At 43.2% G+C, this 15,005-nt stretch overlaps 1 protein-coding gene across 1 annotated transcript in view; it reads right to left on the reverse strand.

Moving 5' to 3' along the window:
• The window catches only part of AKAP12 (A-kinase anchoring protein 12), a 92,095-nt gene that overhangs the window by 31,738 nt on the left and 45,352 nt on the right, over positions 1–15,005 (reverse strand). Inside the window, exon 2 of the mRNA XM_074368153.1 lies at positions 10,887–11,001. Coding sequence (XP_074224254.1) covers positions 10,887–11,001 — 115 coding nt within the window. The remainder of the gene's footprint in view (positions 1–10,886; positions 11,002–15,005) is intronic.

Raw genomic sequence — 15,005 nt, forward strand, 5'->3', positions numbered from 1 at the left:
ACAGATATTACTTATTTGGTATACAGTGTATGCTGTTAAAATTTTGTGGGGGGTACCGTTAGGGGAAAAATGCCTAAAAAGACTCAGGTGGGGAGCAGAGGTAATGAAAAGAAGGTTGAGAAATACTGCTTTAAATACAAGTAAGCCTCATTTGAAAAAACCTTTGAAAAATACTTCTGTAAAAAGCAAGATTACCCCTTTATCATCAATTTCTCAGACACGCATCCTAATAAGAGAGGCATCATCTCACACTAAAAGTAATGAACCTGAGGGTCTCCTCGACTTTTCAGAAGAGAGTGACAATCTTTGATTTGCCTGAAGTCTTCACCAAAAGGAGAGGGAGGGAGGGGCGGGCCAGCCGAAAGTTCAGACTGGGAAGAAATAACGGTGATTATCTCCCCAACACCCGTTGACATTCCACGACTGTCCACCTGGACTATAACGTGAGCCCCCCAGCAAGCCACATGCAAGACTGCAAATTTTCTAACAGTCACACTGAACAGACTAAAAGGAAACAGGGATAATTTTAATATATTTTACTGAAACCAATATATCCATGGTTATGTCAACATGTAATCCATAAGAAAATTATTGAGATATTTTACATTCTTTTTTTTTTGTACTGAGTCTTCAAATCCCTGTATGTATTTTACATGTAGAACACATCTCAAATAGGATTAGCCACATTCCAACTGCCCAACAGCCACAGACGGCCAGAGCACAAATTCTAAAACCACGAAAATAACTGAACACTCCCCCCACCCCTCAATCTGCCAGCCCTTCTCGCAGTGACAATTCCTGCTTCTCTCCCGATGACACACCTCTATCCCTGCTTTCATCTCCTTGCCTTCTGGGCAGAAATGACCGAGATACCCAGTCACAGAACTGCCCTCACTTCCTCACTGTCCAATCTAGAGATGACTCCTTTGCTTTCTCAGAATCATCCAGCATAAGCCCAAATTCTACAGTGAAGCCTTCCCACCTCCCTGGAACTGAGCCATCCAGGCTAGAATCCGCCCTTGGCGCAGCAGGGTAAATAAACCTAACTTGGTTTGACTACACCTAAGTTCCTAGTGGTCTCTAAGTGGCAAAAAATTACATTTCCATCGATAGATTTAATTGGTACAGCTGTCTTTTTCATTGTCTCTGAATTCAATGTATTCGAATCTAATATTTTTCCCACCAACTTTTGCTGTAATTATACACAGTGATAAAGGGCTTAAAAAAATTTTTTTAACTTAAAAGATCAACTGTTATACTTAGACTGGCTTCAAAAATAATTGCAGGGGGAAGGTATAGCTCAGTGGTAGAGCTCATGCTTAGCATGCATGAAGTCCCAGGTTCAATCCCCAGTACCTCCATTAAAAAAATAATTAAATAAACCTAATTCCCCCCACCCAAATAATAATTGCAAAGCAAGCATTTACACTTGTAGGAGTAATAAATTTATTTAACCTGTAGTCACATGAATTCAAATTTACTTGTAAAGACAACTTTTTCTACACATCTAGAGTGGGATAATTAAAAGTGTATCATTTTCTTCTTTTTTTTTTTTTAAGTCAAGGTAGAATTCACTGCCTAGATAAAGAGTAAATTCTGGATAACAGCTGACTTAACTTCTAAGCCCTCCAAGGAAACATGGTCCTGCTCATCAAAATTTAATGCATAAACTCCAAGGTTAGAGAAAGAGAAAAGATAAGAAATTTGCAGTGGCAACTGACACGACTTCCTCATGAAAGCTGTATCCTGGGCCAGCTGTGGGGAAAGTAACTCAATTTATGTTACAGAAATCCCTCCAAACCTTGGTGGGTCCAAAGTAAGGAGACTGGTGGAAAGACCCCAGATAAGGATGAATGGACGAACACAATGTGTTATATACATACAATGGAACATTACCCAACCTTAAAAAGGAAAGAAATCCTGACATGTGTATGGTTCCACTTACAGGAGGTACACACCTAGAGGAGTCAAATTCAGAGACAGAAAGCAGAAGGGTGGTTGCCAGGGACTGGGCAGGGCAGGGACGGGAGGCACTGTTATTTAATGGGTTTTGCAAGATGAAAAGGGTTCTGGAGATAGATGGTGGTGATGGTTGCAAAATATGACTATTTAATGCGACTGCACTTAAAAATGGATAAGATGGTAAATTTTATGTGTATTTTACCATAATTTTAAAAATGTTATTAAGTAAAAAAAGGGCCCCTTAGGTCCCCTGTCTGTAGCCAGGTGCCCTTCACTCACCTGTCCCAGCAGATGACAGGAGTTATACTCTACACAAGATTAAACTGAGTCTCCAGGTATGCACGGGTGGGGCGGGGGTAGGGGGCAGCCACACGGATACTGTCATGAGAAGCAGGTTGTGATTATGGTCCCTACTCCCAGACACCCTCCCTCACTAGGCTCAAGAATGCCAGCCATCAGGCATATACACTCCAGGAAGAAAGTCTTCTTGGGGGAATCTGACCTGCCCAAGAAAAGAGATGTTAAGATCAACCAGATCACCCTCCAGGGACAGCCACCAATGGCCTCAGGACACACAGCTTCTAATCAGTTTTTAAATATGACAAACCAGCCCCCAAATCAGACATGTAATGAAAACATCTAGCAAGAAAGACAGTAAAACCAAAACAAACAAAAAGGCAACAGAGGCTATGGAAGAGACAGAGGCTATGCAGAGAAATAAACTTTCAAAGAAATCCTCAGAGAGATGAACACTGCAGCCAGGGAAAAATAGGATACTTCAAAAAGGGGCATTTAGAACCAAAAACATCAGTTCTTACAAGGAATTAAAAATACAGTATCAAGATGAAATCTAGTCTTGAGGACAATTTCTCACAATAAAGAGATACAAACTACGTGAAAAAAAGTTTTAGTTAGGACCATTCTAGATGTTCTAAAATCTGAATAACAGTAATCCCAAAATAGAGAACAAAGGAGAAGAGGGGAATGGAAGAAATAACTTCTTAGACATGAAGCTGACAAGTTTCTAGATTGAAAGAGGTCGTAAGAACCCAGCATGTTGAATAAATGCATTCACACCAAAGTCCATCAATGTAAGATCTTCAAAAGACTGAGGATTAAAAGGACTCTGAGCTGATGAGCTGTCCAGGGGACTACGAATCAGAACAGCGTCAGAGGCCAAAGTAATACATTTATCAAGATGGCACTGACAGAATCCTAACGTGTTAGAAAACTGAGCAGAAATGAACACAAGTTGGGGAATGTTCGGGGCTAGGATCTGACAACATTGAGCTCACACCGTGGGGCCACAAAGCTCCAGGTGGATCTCAGGGGCTCTCCAGGGGGCAGCTTAGAGGCAGACCCTGGCTCTGCTATGAGACCTTCCCACTGGAGGCCACAAATCATCTCCTTTAATTACAAGTAGCAATGATGTGAAAAGTGGGATTTCCCTTATTCTGATCTCGAGCCACTGTTATCTGTAAGGCTGTCTGCGTAGGATCCTGCTGAATGAAGTAGCAAAGGGGTGATTCCAGCGTTAGAAATGCTTACCAACCTGTATTGATACTTCCTTCTACTGACATCCTCCTCCTTCTGTGTGGCCGTGGCTCTCTTAGCAACAGCCTGGATCAGGGAACCCCCTATGCGCTTCTGTAGCAATTTACTCCTCTCCTCCAATCAATCCTTTTGGTACAGAATACGTGGTTTAAAGCAAACTAAGTTGTTCTCATGTTTTCAAGAGTCTGAGAAATCAACTAGTCTTTACAAGGGGGAATACCGAAATTAAAACCCAGTTATGCTCAGCCAGCTTCCCTCAAGCACATTCATATCTGAAATACATATACATCAGCCCTGGCATTCTTCTTCTGTTGTGAGACAGCTTGTTTTCTCTGGACATATTTCTCTGGCCTAGAGAAGAAAAGATTAAAAAAGGAAAGACACGATAAATGTTTTCAAATACTTATGGGGCTGCAATGTGGCAAAAGCAGGTGAGTTTGTTCTGTGTAGTTCCAGAAGGGCAGCACGAGGGGCAGAGAGCAGCTGGAGGAGGCATGTTTTTGCTGCACTGGAATAACTGGCCTCCTTTCATGGAGAAACTCCCCACATCTTCCAGCGTTTAAGCAGAAAAGCCTCATGTGTGGGGGCAGGAGACCGGCTTACACAGCCTCAGACGTCCTTCCCCCCTGAGGCTTCTGGGCCCCAAACCTGGCTTTCCAGCTGGTCAGTCATGAAGGCGGGTGTGATGGGCTGAACTGCATCCTCTCCAAACTCCTGGTTGAAGCCCTAACCCCCAGAGAACGTAGCTCTATTTGGAAAGAAAGCTTTTAAAGGGGTGATTAAGTTAAAAATGAGACAGTAAGGGTGGACCTGAATCCAATCTGACTGATGTCTTTATAGAAGGAGATAGGACCCTCAGAGACACCGTGGACGGGCAGGTGCAGAGGAAGGACCATGTGAGGACGCAGAGAAAGGCAGCGTCTGGAGAGGCCTCGGAGAAACTAAACCCAAGGACACGCTGACCTTGGACTTCACAGCCTCCAGAACTGGGAGGAAACAAACTTCCATTATTTAAGCCACCCTGTTGGTGATGTTTGACCATGGCAGCCCCAGCAATGCAGCAGGATAACTGCCCTGTGCTCCGTGTCAGGCTCAACCCTGCACATCCGTGTTAAGACACGTTAGAGCAACCAGTTCATCCAGTGAACTCGATGTAGTGTGTGTCAATTTCCACCAGAATAACGAACGCACTCACTGTTAACCCTAAGGGTCGGTCGTCCTGACACTTCAATGACAAAGCAGTTTGTAAAAATTCAAAGGATGATGCTTAATAAGACTCAATAGGCTATAAAGTGGTAGAATTTAAGCTCAGAGAACGTATCTTCCAGAGAAATATGCAAATATAGATCAGAGAATATATCAGTTATCAAAGCATCCTTTCCTACAACATAGGGACACTGCCCTAGGATATATCCCTGCCAGAACCAGTTGGGGACTGTGATATTGGGTAAAACTGGAGCTGTTTGAAGGATGAGTCAGTCTTTGAGAAAATGCCTAAAGGATTTTCATTAAATAAAGTGGCTAAATTTAATGTTTTGTTAGTGGCTTAATCACCATTAGAAAATCATTAACAACCTCAGTCTCTCCAAGGGAAAGGGTTTGAATCTTGGTATGTCACTTGGATGGGCCTATAGCCCATCTCACTAAACGCCGCCTCAAGTGGGTCAGAGCATCTCCGCCCCATTCACGGTGCGCTGGAGTAGCCTCAAAGCCACAGACTGATAGGTACATCACTGCAGTAATTTAAGACTGCCTGACAGTCTTTGGGGCATTTATCAACATCTTTCACTCATCCTGGGCCAGAGCCAATCCCTAGTACATAATTCCGAACTCCTCCCATAGTTGGGGGGAGAAATGTGGTAACTTGTGGCCGCATTTATGAAGCGCCTTGTCTTTCTTCCGTACCTAAATAATTACATATGGAGACATTCTTGAATAAATTTTCCCCTCTTGAACTTTCCGGTCCTTAAAGTAAAACTTCAAGTCTAGAAGACAGCTTTTAAGATCAGACTAAAAAAGAAAAATAATGTTTTTATAAAAGACCTAAGGAAATTACCAAGGAGAGTCCCGCCTGCCCACAGTCACAGGTATCTCTAACAGCTAATCCGTCGTTTGCTTTGTTAATGACTGTATTACCAGTGATACTGATGGTACTCACAGAACTTCAGAGGTGGGTGAGGATGTTCATTTTACAGATGAAAACTGAGGCTCAGTGAGATAAAGGGATGTATTCAATTCAAGGTCATACAGAAAAAATAGAAAGGTAGCCTCACCCGTGTTTTAGTCTCCTGCAATGAACTGATTAATAAGAAGAGGGAGGGGGAAGGGTATAGCTTAAGTGGTAGAGCGCATGCTTAGCATGCATGAGGTCCTGGGTTCAATCCCCAGTACCTCCGTTAAAAAAAAAACAATTAAATAAATAAGCCTAATTGCCTACCCTCCCCCTCTCCCTCTCAAAAAAAGAGGGAGAATGTTTTACTCCTTCTTCCTTCAACTGCCCACCTCCAACCTTCGCCAATTTTTCAAGTTGGAACAAAGATAAAGGTTCACTGCACTGACAGGCTTAAATATAGTGCAGAGGGGAAAAAAGTCTCTATACAGCCTGGCTGTGAGTTACTGAAAAATAAATCTGTGTTCTTTAGAGATGAAAGCAGTAGAGCATTTGTACCAGAAATTTGTCAATGACATAAGTCATTTCAGAGAGGAACGCTAAAAATATTGCTGTGGGGCAGAGGACTGAATTAAAACCAGTTCCCAGAAACTGCAGACTCTAGGACTTTTGCCTAAGTTCAAGGCCTATTTTGTGAGTGTTCTCCCTAGTTTTCAAAACATTACAAAACAGGATACAGCTTGAGCAAATGGCATGCAATAATATCGTATCTGAAATACCAAAGTGTTAGGGGAGGTGGAGACCCCGCTCTTTGTCTACTGAGCCCTCGTATCTGATAGCATCACCGGGCATCCTCATTTAATCACGAGCAGGTCAGGGTCTGATTTCATGTTTCCAGGCAACACCTGGATAACCAATGGTGAGGACCTGCGAGAAGCCAGCCCTGTGTGCTGACAAGCACCCGGCTTTGTGAGCGCTGATGCAACAATGGCAAGGGAGACTTGGATACACCTAGAAAGCTCTGGTGTTTAACTATGCAGGCAATGAATTCACATAAAGGGAAAAACAAATAGATCTTCCTTTCCCATATGAATGAAAATGTAAGACGGTTACCTCTAGCTTAAACCTGGCTTCATTTGTTCAAGTATTTACTGAGCACTTACTGAGTGCCAGACACTGCTCTACCTCTGGGGATTCAACATGGAAACATTGAGATCCCTTGCCCTCCCTCACCCCAAGAAACCTCCGCCCTCCTGGTTCTTCTATTTTAGCAGAGGTGGGGGGAAGAGACAGGCATATCGAATGCCAGATGTTGACAACTGATGTAGAGAAAAATAAAGGAGGAATGGAGGATAGCAATTTGGTCCACAGGCGTGTCTTCCTGAGAATTCCAACGAGGTTCCAAGTATGTCACAAATTGAACTACTAAAGGGACTGACTCATAAAAACATTTCTTCCCAGCTGAGAAAGCAGCCTCTCAGAAAAACGAGTATTTGGGGGAGAGAGGGGGTCATCTTTTAACAGCAACCTGGAGCAGCATTTGGGGTAGGGCTGCAAATTCTGCTTCTAGACAACTGAGCAATGGAGCCTCCATCTTTGTTACTGTATCTGGGGGAAAATACTGATGTAGAAAGTAGAACCCTGAGAAATGTAAGGAGCACACTCTCTAAAAGACTTCTGCTTTAAGGGACAAGATTTGAGAGGTTTTTGTTTGTTTATTTGTCTTGCGGGTGAGGGGATGTTTTCCAGGATGGCCTGTCTCCCAGATCAGAGGAATCAGATAGACGTAACAGCAATGACCCTAAGCAGCCTCCTCCCCATTCTGCTCAGCATAACAAAGCCTGTTCATCCAGTTAGCCGGCTAATATTTTTAATGATACTTTTGGCCCCAGAGTGGCCAAGGCCAAGGGCAGAGCACCCAACTGCAGCTCCACTGCAGCTGGTATAAATGCCCTCCCTCTGAGCATGCAACAATAAAAGTGACATAGAATAATAGAGTAATACTTATTCTATGTCACGTGAACAAAAATTAAAAAACCAAGGAGAGGACCACTCTTGTTTGTTCATACAAGCAAATGTGACCTGTAAAGGATGAAGAAAACACAACATTCACAGGCTTTACAATGTCTGTTGTGGCTTCTCTGCAGAAAGACAAATCGCAGAAAAAAAAAAAAAAAAAAACCCAAAAAACCCCAGAAATAACTGCCATGTAAATGACACACTGAAGTGTATTAAGATCTGAGAGTCACTTGGTTACCCACACATTCAATGAGTTTGGTAGGCACTTTACCAAATAGTTATTATCGAACTAAAGAGATCTTCAGTCTTTTGATTTTGTGATACTGCATGTTTCCATCTGTTTGGAAAGAAAACAATCTGCCCAACAAATACTAAGATTGAAAAGTTTTTTTAAATATAAAAGTTCTAATTTGCAAAAATTTTGAAATCCGTAAAGTTAGACCCTGACCAAGATACCATGCCTTAAAAAATCATTCAGGCAATAACTCATGGAAAACCAGGTAAGTCACAGACTATAGGACAAATGACAATTTGGGTTGTAAAGGGTCTTATTTTTAAAAAATCTTTCCAGCAGAAAAAGATTAAAATCAGCAGAAGCAGATTTTCCATAACGCGAACGGCACCTGTGCCGCCCTGTGAGTGTGACGTGTGGCGTGGATGATGGGCCTTTCTAGTTGGGGAAAGGCTGCGTTTCTATTCAAGCAGTTGTGATCAATGGTCAATAACCTAAAAGAACTCGGAAGAAAGGGACCAACTCCAACCAAGGCTAAAGTAATTTGTTGTGAATTTTTTTTCATTTTAATAAATATTGTTTTCATGTCTGATTGTGTACTCTCTAAAAGATGACACTCTCCAAGCTCCCTCCAAAACACACTCCTCCACACACACGCATCTGAACCCTACTGCACAGCTGAGAAAATATTTAGTAGGCAGTTCTCTTTTTCTATCACTTAAAGGTTACAGGAAAACAAGATTTCATTTTCATTAGAGGAAGAAGACTGACTCTAAGTTACCAGTATTTCTGGTTTCAGAAGGAGAACGAGCAAGTCAAGGTGGGAAAATATTTTGAATTCTGGCTTTGTCTAAACGTTGTCTGTCACTTCAAATTAAAAACCCTCTAGCAGGAATGCCCCTCGTTCTTAGCTTTTACCTGTGGCAAGACCACATTCCACTATGGGCCACTCTTCCCAGGGACCAAAATGGCTCAGGCCTGTGCTTACTGAAGTGGACAAGACTAGAAACCAAGGTCCCACAAATCCTACAAGTGTTACATATCAAATTATGCCTTGGTTTACATCACAGTAAGCTTCCAAGTAGAACACGGATAAAATCTCACCACAGGTTATCACTGATGCCACAAGAAGAGCATGAAAAAGTGCTGCTTAATAATTTAACCTGAAGATGTTGTCTGCGTTTGTATTGCCAGAAAGACAAAATGGGAAAAGAAAAAAACAAAAGCAAGAGTACCAAGCTACCTTAGAGACGCTAATAAGACAAAGGAATAATAGTTCTGCCTGAAACAGTAAACGCTCATCCCAAAGGCAGAGCTTCTGGAAGTATCTGTGGGGTTGGCCTCCGCAGCTCCGGGCCACAAGGGGTGGGAGTGGGGGTTCCTAGGCACCAAGGCCAAGGCCGTGGTCCGCTCAGGGAGACAATGGAATAATCGTAGGGTGAGGCCAGAATCACTTTCAGTGAAAACCAGTACACACCCAAAAAGCTGAAAAGGGAAAGAAATCACATCTAAACTAAAGGAAGCTAGCCAGCAGACCTGCAGGAGACGTGCCACAGATTAGCCAGGATCTCCGTGCTACCTGCGATTGCGTGAAAAGGGCACCTGCTGAGGCCCCTATCTCCCCTTCTCTTATCAACACTACGCATCAGGCAGGTCAAAAGCCCAGCCGCAGCACTCCCTTGGGTGGCATATTTCAGTGACGCCACATTGCCCAAATACTTCCTAAACTCCACGCTACTTTCAGAAGGGCCCTATGACCCAGCCGATTTCCCTTCTGGGTTTTCATTCTGCTCCTTGCTCAGACGATGCTATGCCAATGGGCAAACCTGTGGAAGCTCCCTGCACAGTAACAGCACAGGGGGTAAGAGCTGGTGCCTGGGGACCTGCTGATCTGGGTTTGAATTGAGAATGACAGTACCTGTCTCATAGGTGACTGTTTTAAGCCATGGTGCACAAAAGGCATAGATCCAAGGACCCATAATAAAGGCTCATGAAATGTTGGCTGTTATTCTCCTCACTTTGGTAGACAGCCCTTTTCCCAACACATCTAACCCCAACCTCCCCTCAGTCCCCAGACCTTATCCTGTCCTCTGATCTGAAACAAGAGCTTCCCTAGAACTCTGAGCAGCTCTTGTCTCTGGCAAAATTCATTAGATAACCACCATGTTGCCTTGTCTTAACCTTATTTTGATCTTCCCTCCATAGACTGGCTTGTCTTCCCTGATGGACTTAGCTTCCTTCCTCTTCCCTGACGCACTTAGCTTCATTCCTCTTCCCTGAAGCATGGAGCACAGTGGCTTGGCCATTGGAAGGCTCCAAAGTGGCTGTGGCTTTGATATGATTCTGAAGTTACCGTGGGGAGGGCAGAGCGTGGGACTCTGGAATCTGAGTTGGGGCCGCTCCAATTACTTTGGTAGGAACTATTTGAAACTCTCACACTAGGTCATGCAGATCCTCCTTCTGGGAGACTATATGTATTTCTAACTTTCTATTGTGCCTGTGGTGCCTTAGAAAGATCAGGATTCCCACCAACTTCAAAAGCAGCTCCCTGCTTGAAGCAGCTCCACGGGGCATCGAACACGAGGAGAAACCGGTTCCACATGTGAGAAGAATCTCATCTCACTGAGGCAATGGCCAGGCTCCTTCCCAGGACGTCTCCCCTCATTTGTCTTATTCACGTTCCATGTGAGAGTCAGTTGACTGTCCGCCAAGGCATCGTTCTATAGATCTTCAACAGCAGTTGTTAAACTATTCCTTCGTTTGTGATTAAGTGGAACAATGAGATAAGAAACTAAAACAGAGGAAGGTTCTTCTTCAACCTGTGGCCTTTGCAAGAGACAGCTTGTCAAGGTGCTTGATTCTGACTCCTAAGGTGTGGTCCTCGCCACATCCCCCCACCCTCCACCGCCACATGGGCTGGTATCAAACCAGTCATAGTGTTTTCACTGTTCTCCATGTTGTTTGCCCTCCAACCCCTGGTCCTGCCCGGAGCCTGGCAAGGCGGCTTACCATCTGCGACAGTGACTTCCTCCTCCTGGCCACTTGGGGCTCCCTCCTGGAGGCTGAGTTCTCCTTGCTCGGCTAAGCCGTTGACCGTGGACAGCTGGCCATTCTTCTGTAGGAGCTGCGGGGAAGACAAAACCATGGAAAGTTAACTTCAACGTTCACAACCAAGTTAGAAACAATACTGTAAGTTCGAGACTATAAATCATTTAGAGGGGAAAGACAGAGAAATGGAGGGTGAGTGACAATGGAAACTTAAGTCATTTTTCTGTCTGAACCATCAGCTATCTTATAAAAGATACAAAGAACTATAATCAAGCAGACGGGGCTTTGTATCTGGGTCACTGTACACACCACTCATACATCCATTCATTGTTCTGATCACCAGAGGCGTGATGGCCCCACCCACCATTCCAGGCCTGTTTGAGATTTCAGAGTGACTGAGTCAGGTGTGGTCCCAGACACTCTGAGCTTACAAACTCCTATGGGAGGCAGATGTCTAGAAAATATTTTTCACTATAAAATAATATTTCCTTGTGATTAGATGCAAGTTATGCATGCCTGGCTGGAATATACCTAAGTGATAATGTGTCCTTTTCCGGGAAGAGGGCAGACATTTAAATAAATAATTACTGATTTGCAGCTATGGAAATTGTCAGGAAGGAGGAGTATCTCCAGCAAATGATAACACACAGAGGGCCTTGACCTAGGCTGGGGTGTTGGGAGGGCTTCTCTGAGGAAGTAAAGGTAAAACCGAGACCTAAGATCCCAGGTAAGGGGCATGTGAGTGAGCAAAAAGCAAAGAGGAGGCAAGCGAGAAGGCACCGAGGTTCAAAGGCCAGCGTATCCAGGGCCAAGTGAACAAAGAAGAGATACGTAACACATGTGTTCATGAGTCACTGTGTTATCCTTTAATAAAAATATTATTAAAACGGTCAGTCACAATCCTCCCCTAGGGACAGCCTGTACAATTGATGTTATTCGTTGTAAAAACAGTAGACATATAGACGTGCCCTTATGTCATTTTTTAAATCCTGAGAATGTAGGTAAAAAGTTTTAAGTGCAACAACCATTAGGAACTGAAAGATTTCTACAGCACTTTATATCATTCATTTGTCTTAAAACCAACCTAGGGAGGTGATATTGTCTCCATTTTACAGATGAAGACACTGAGACTCAAAGAGATTAATTACAGAGGGCAAGGCTGGCTGGCCATAGGTCCCATAGTTCAGCTGTGGCCAGAAGGCCAGGACTCACTGCCAACTACTTTCAGGGATTTTCCACAACACAACAAATTGCTGAAGGACCTGTCACTACGCACAATGACAAAATGCCTTAAGGAGTCTTCCAGAGTACCCAGACCCACTTACTCCAGAGAAATCTCAAAGCTGGACACATTCCATGCTGCTTCACAGGCCAGCGGAGCATGCTGGCCAAACCACCGAGTTTGATCAGAGCCACGAAGGGAGTGGGTTCAAATCAAGAGAGCCAATCCAGAAGGCTTGAACTGTGCTTAAACTGGCTGTTCTCAGCTCCCAGCAAAGATGCCCTTCAACGGTGTGGGCTGCCTCCTGAAATAATATCACTGTACTTTAATACTCACACTGCAGATGGGATAGCTGGCTTCAAAATGCCCATGCTGAGTTCACGTATTAGATGGGATGCTCAGATTACACTTCCACTTAAAGTCTTCTCTTACCAAAATATGAAAGATGGGAGTTTTAATGAAACCTAAAGACAAAAGCCAGGGGACTGGGAGGAAGAGGGGGGTCTCCACAATGCTCATCAGCAAAAATGTCAGTATTTTAACAAATGCCGCTAGTCTTGTGCACGACTGAGACTGAGATTTGATTAATAAAATGATGAGGAGCCAGAGGGGGAAAGCAGGAAACACATTTTACTGTGGTCCACACGGGACCCAATGAACCTTAAGCCTAAAAGGTATTGCCGAAGACACCACGATATGGCAACCAAAATGGGGAACATGAGATAGCCGTTCTCATACCCTGACTTCAAGGCAAAAAATCTTGGTTACCTGTGCCCCTCATTTAAGAAACAGAACTCTGAAGTTTATTATAGAGTTTAGGGTTCTACAGAGCATCTGTAATTCTTGAAAGATTTCTCATAATTCTTCATTAATTGTCAAAACCAAGATATCTTTAGAGGAAGCCAAGCTGAGTATCTTTAAACACGAAAGCTTTATAAGATACAGGCACAAAAGTCTACTCTTGTAGAAATACAGTTAAGTATATTAGATAGTATAAAATAAATGAGTCTTTGAGATCACCTGCCAGACTTCTTTATAGCTGAAATGTGACAAGTAAAATGTGGATTAGTTATTCCCAGTGACCACAGGGCAACTGTCTCTGAGAGACACTTGATGACTTAACTTTGATGAGAAGTTATGACAGCATTATTACTGATACTTAAGTTTTAAGCCTATTGTATTATATGCACAGCTCAGGTCCAGCTGGTGTATCCATGCTCTGACCTCACGGGTAATGTCTGGAGTGAACATTCAGAGTCCATGACACCAACACTCGACACAAAAATGGGACGTCATTCCATCCAGCCATATTCAGATATGTCCATCATTCTGTGTTTCACTTAGAGATGCTTTTTACAAAATCTTAAACGTGTTCTGGTAGATGGATAATTCACTTTTTTCCAAGCAAAAAACAAAACAGTGTTTCTGTTTTCCTTTTCTTCCATTCCCAGTCATCTAAATAATTCATACTATTGTTAAGGGTTCAGGTGCTTCCGAAAGTTAATAGTAAGTTAAAGTCACCTCAAATCACAAGAAACCTAATCTAAGGTTCTTTAATGTTTAAGTTCTTTCTGTCTTTTCTCTCTTTTTTGGGGGGAAGATGGGGGAAGAGTAATTAGGTTTATTAATTTTTTTAAATGCAGGTACTGGGGATTGAACCCAGGACCTGGCGCATGCTAAGCACGCTCTCTACCACTGAGCTATACCCTCCCTTCTTTCTGTCTTTTCTATGTGTGTTTACATGCACACAAGCATTCTTTTTAAAAAGTAAACAAAAATGGAGAGTACATGCTTTTATAACCTGATAGTCTCTCATACATTGTGAATGCATTTCTTTAGATGCATTCCCTAAATACACATCTGGCTCGTCTTCAGTCATTCCCTTTTCTCAAACTCAAATGGACAAGGATTTCAGTTAAGCCCAGACAGACCCTGAAAGAGGTATAGACACAATTTAATGGCACAAGGGATGGCACGTGCTAGACCCAGGTGAGAGGCGAGGGGCGCTTAATTCAGGGAGGAAAGTAGCATGGGATTTAAGTTTCCAAACCTTTTTACTCTGAAGCTTGCTCACATAGCTTTATCCATCTTGCTCTTACTTTTACCAATAGTTATATCTTTTGAGATGAGCACTGGACTGGACTTCAAAGACATGCTCTTTGCACTTAGAGCTAACACCCAGAAAACCTATTTTCCCACTGGATTTGTGCTTCAAAAACCATAAACGCCTCCTCTGAGCAAATCAAAACTCTAAATGTTTTCAAGCTTATATCCTTTGAGTGGGTCAGCCAGAGTTTATTCCCGTAAAGTATTACCACATTACAACTAAACAAGTCTTTAAAAAAATAAATCTCAAATGCTTCCAGCAACAATGTTTTCCTCTCATTCATCTAAGAATGACTGAAAACATCAAAAGGTAGCCAAGGCACTGCAGGAAAAGCTACCCGACATCCTCGTCCCCTTTCCTTCTCCTCAGGACTGCCCACAACTTGCTTTGAGCCCCTTTGCAGAATAAGCAGTAGAAATACTGGGTTTTTTACTGAACACGTTCAACAATGAACCAAACAGGTGAGCTCTTGACAGCTGTCAGGATGCTGGGGGAAGAGGAGGTGAGCTAACGTGACTATTTCCTCCATAGGAGTAATGGTCCAGGCTCCACATTCTCACTGGATGACCAGCGTAGTGGGTGTGGACAGAGCCCTGCAGTCCACCTGGGAGATGAGGCTCTGAGCACTGCAATTCGTCCCAACAATGGCAGCAAAACTCAAGAAGCAGAACTGTTCCATGGCTGTCCCCAGAAGGAACCAGAACCTTGTCAAAATAAGGAGGACACATGCACAAATGACCAGAATAAAAAA

The sequence above is a fragment of the Camelus bactrianus genome, chromosome 8 (assembly GCF_048773025.1).
Source record: "Camelus bactrianus isolate YW-2024 breed Bactrian camel chromosome 8, ASM4877302v1, whole genome shotgun sequence".
NCBI classification, from domain to species: Eukaryota; Metazoa; Chordata; class Mammalia; order Artiodactyla; family Camelidae; genus Camelus; species Camelus bactrianus.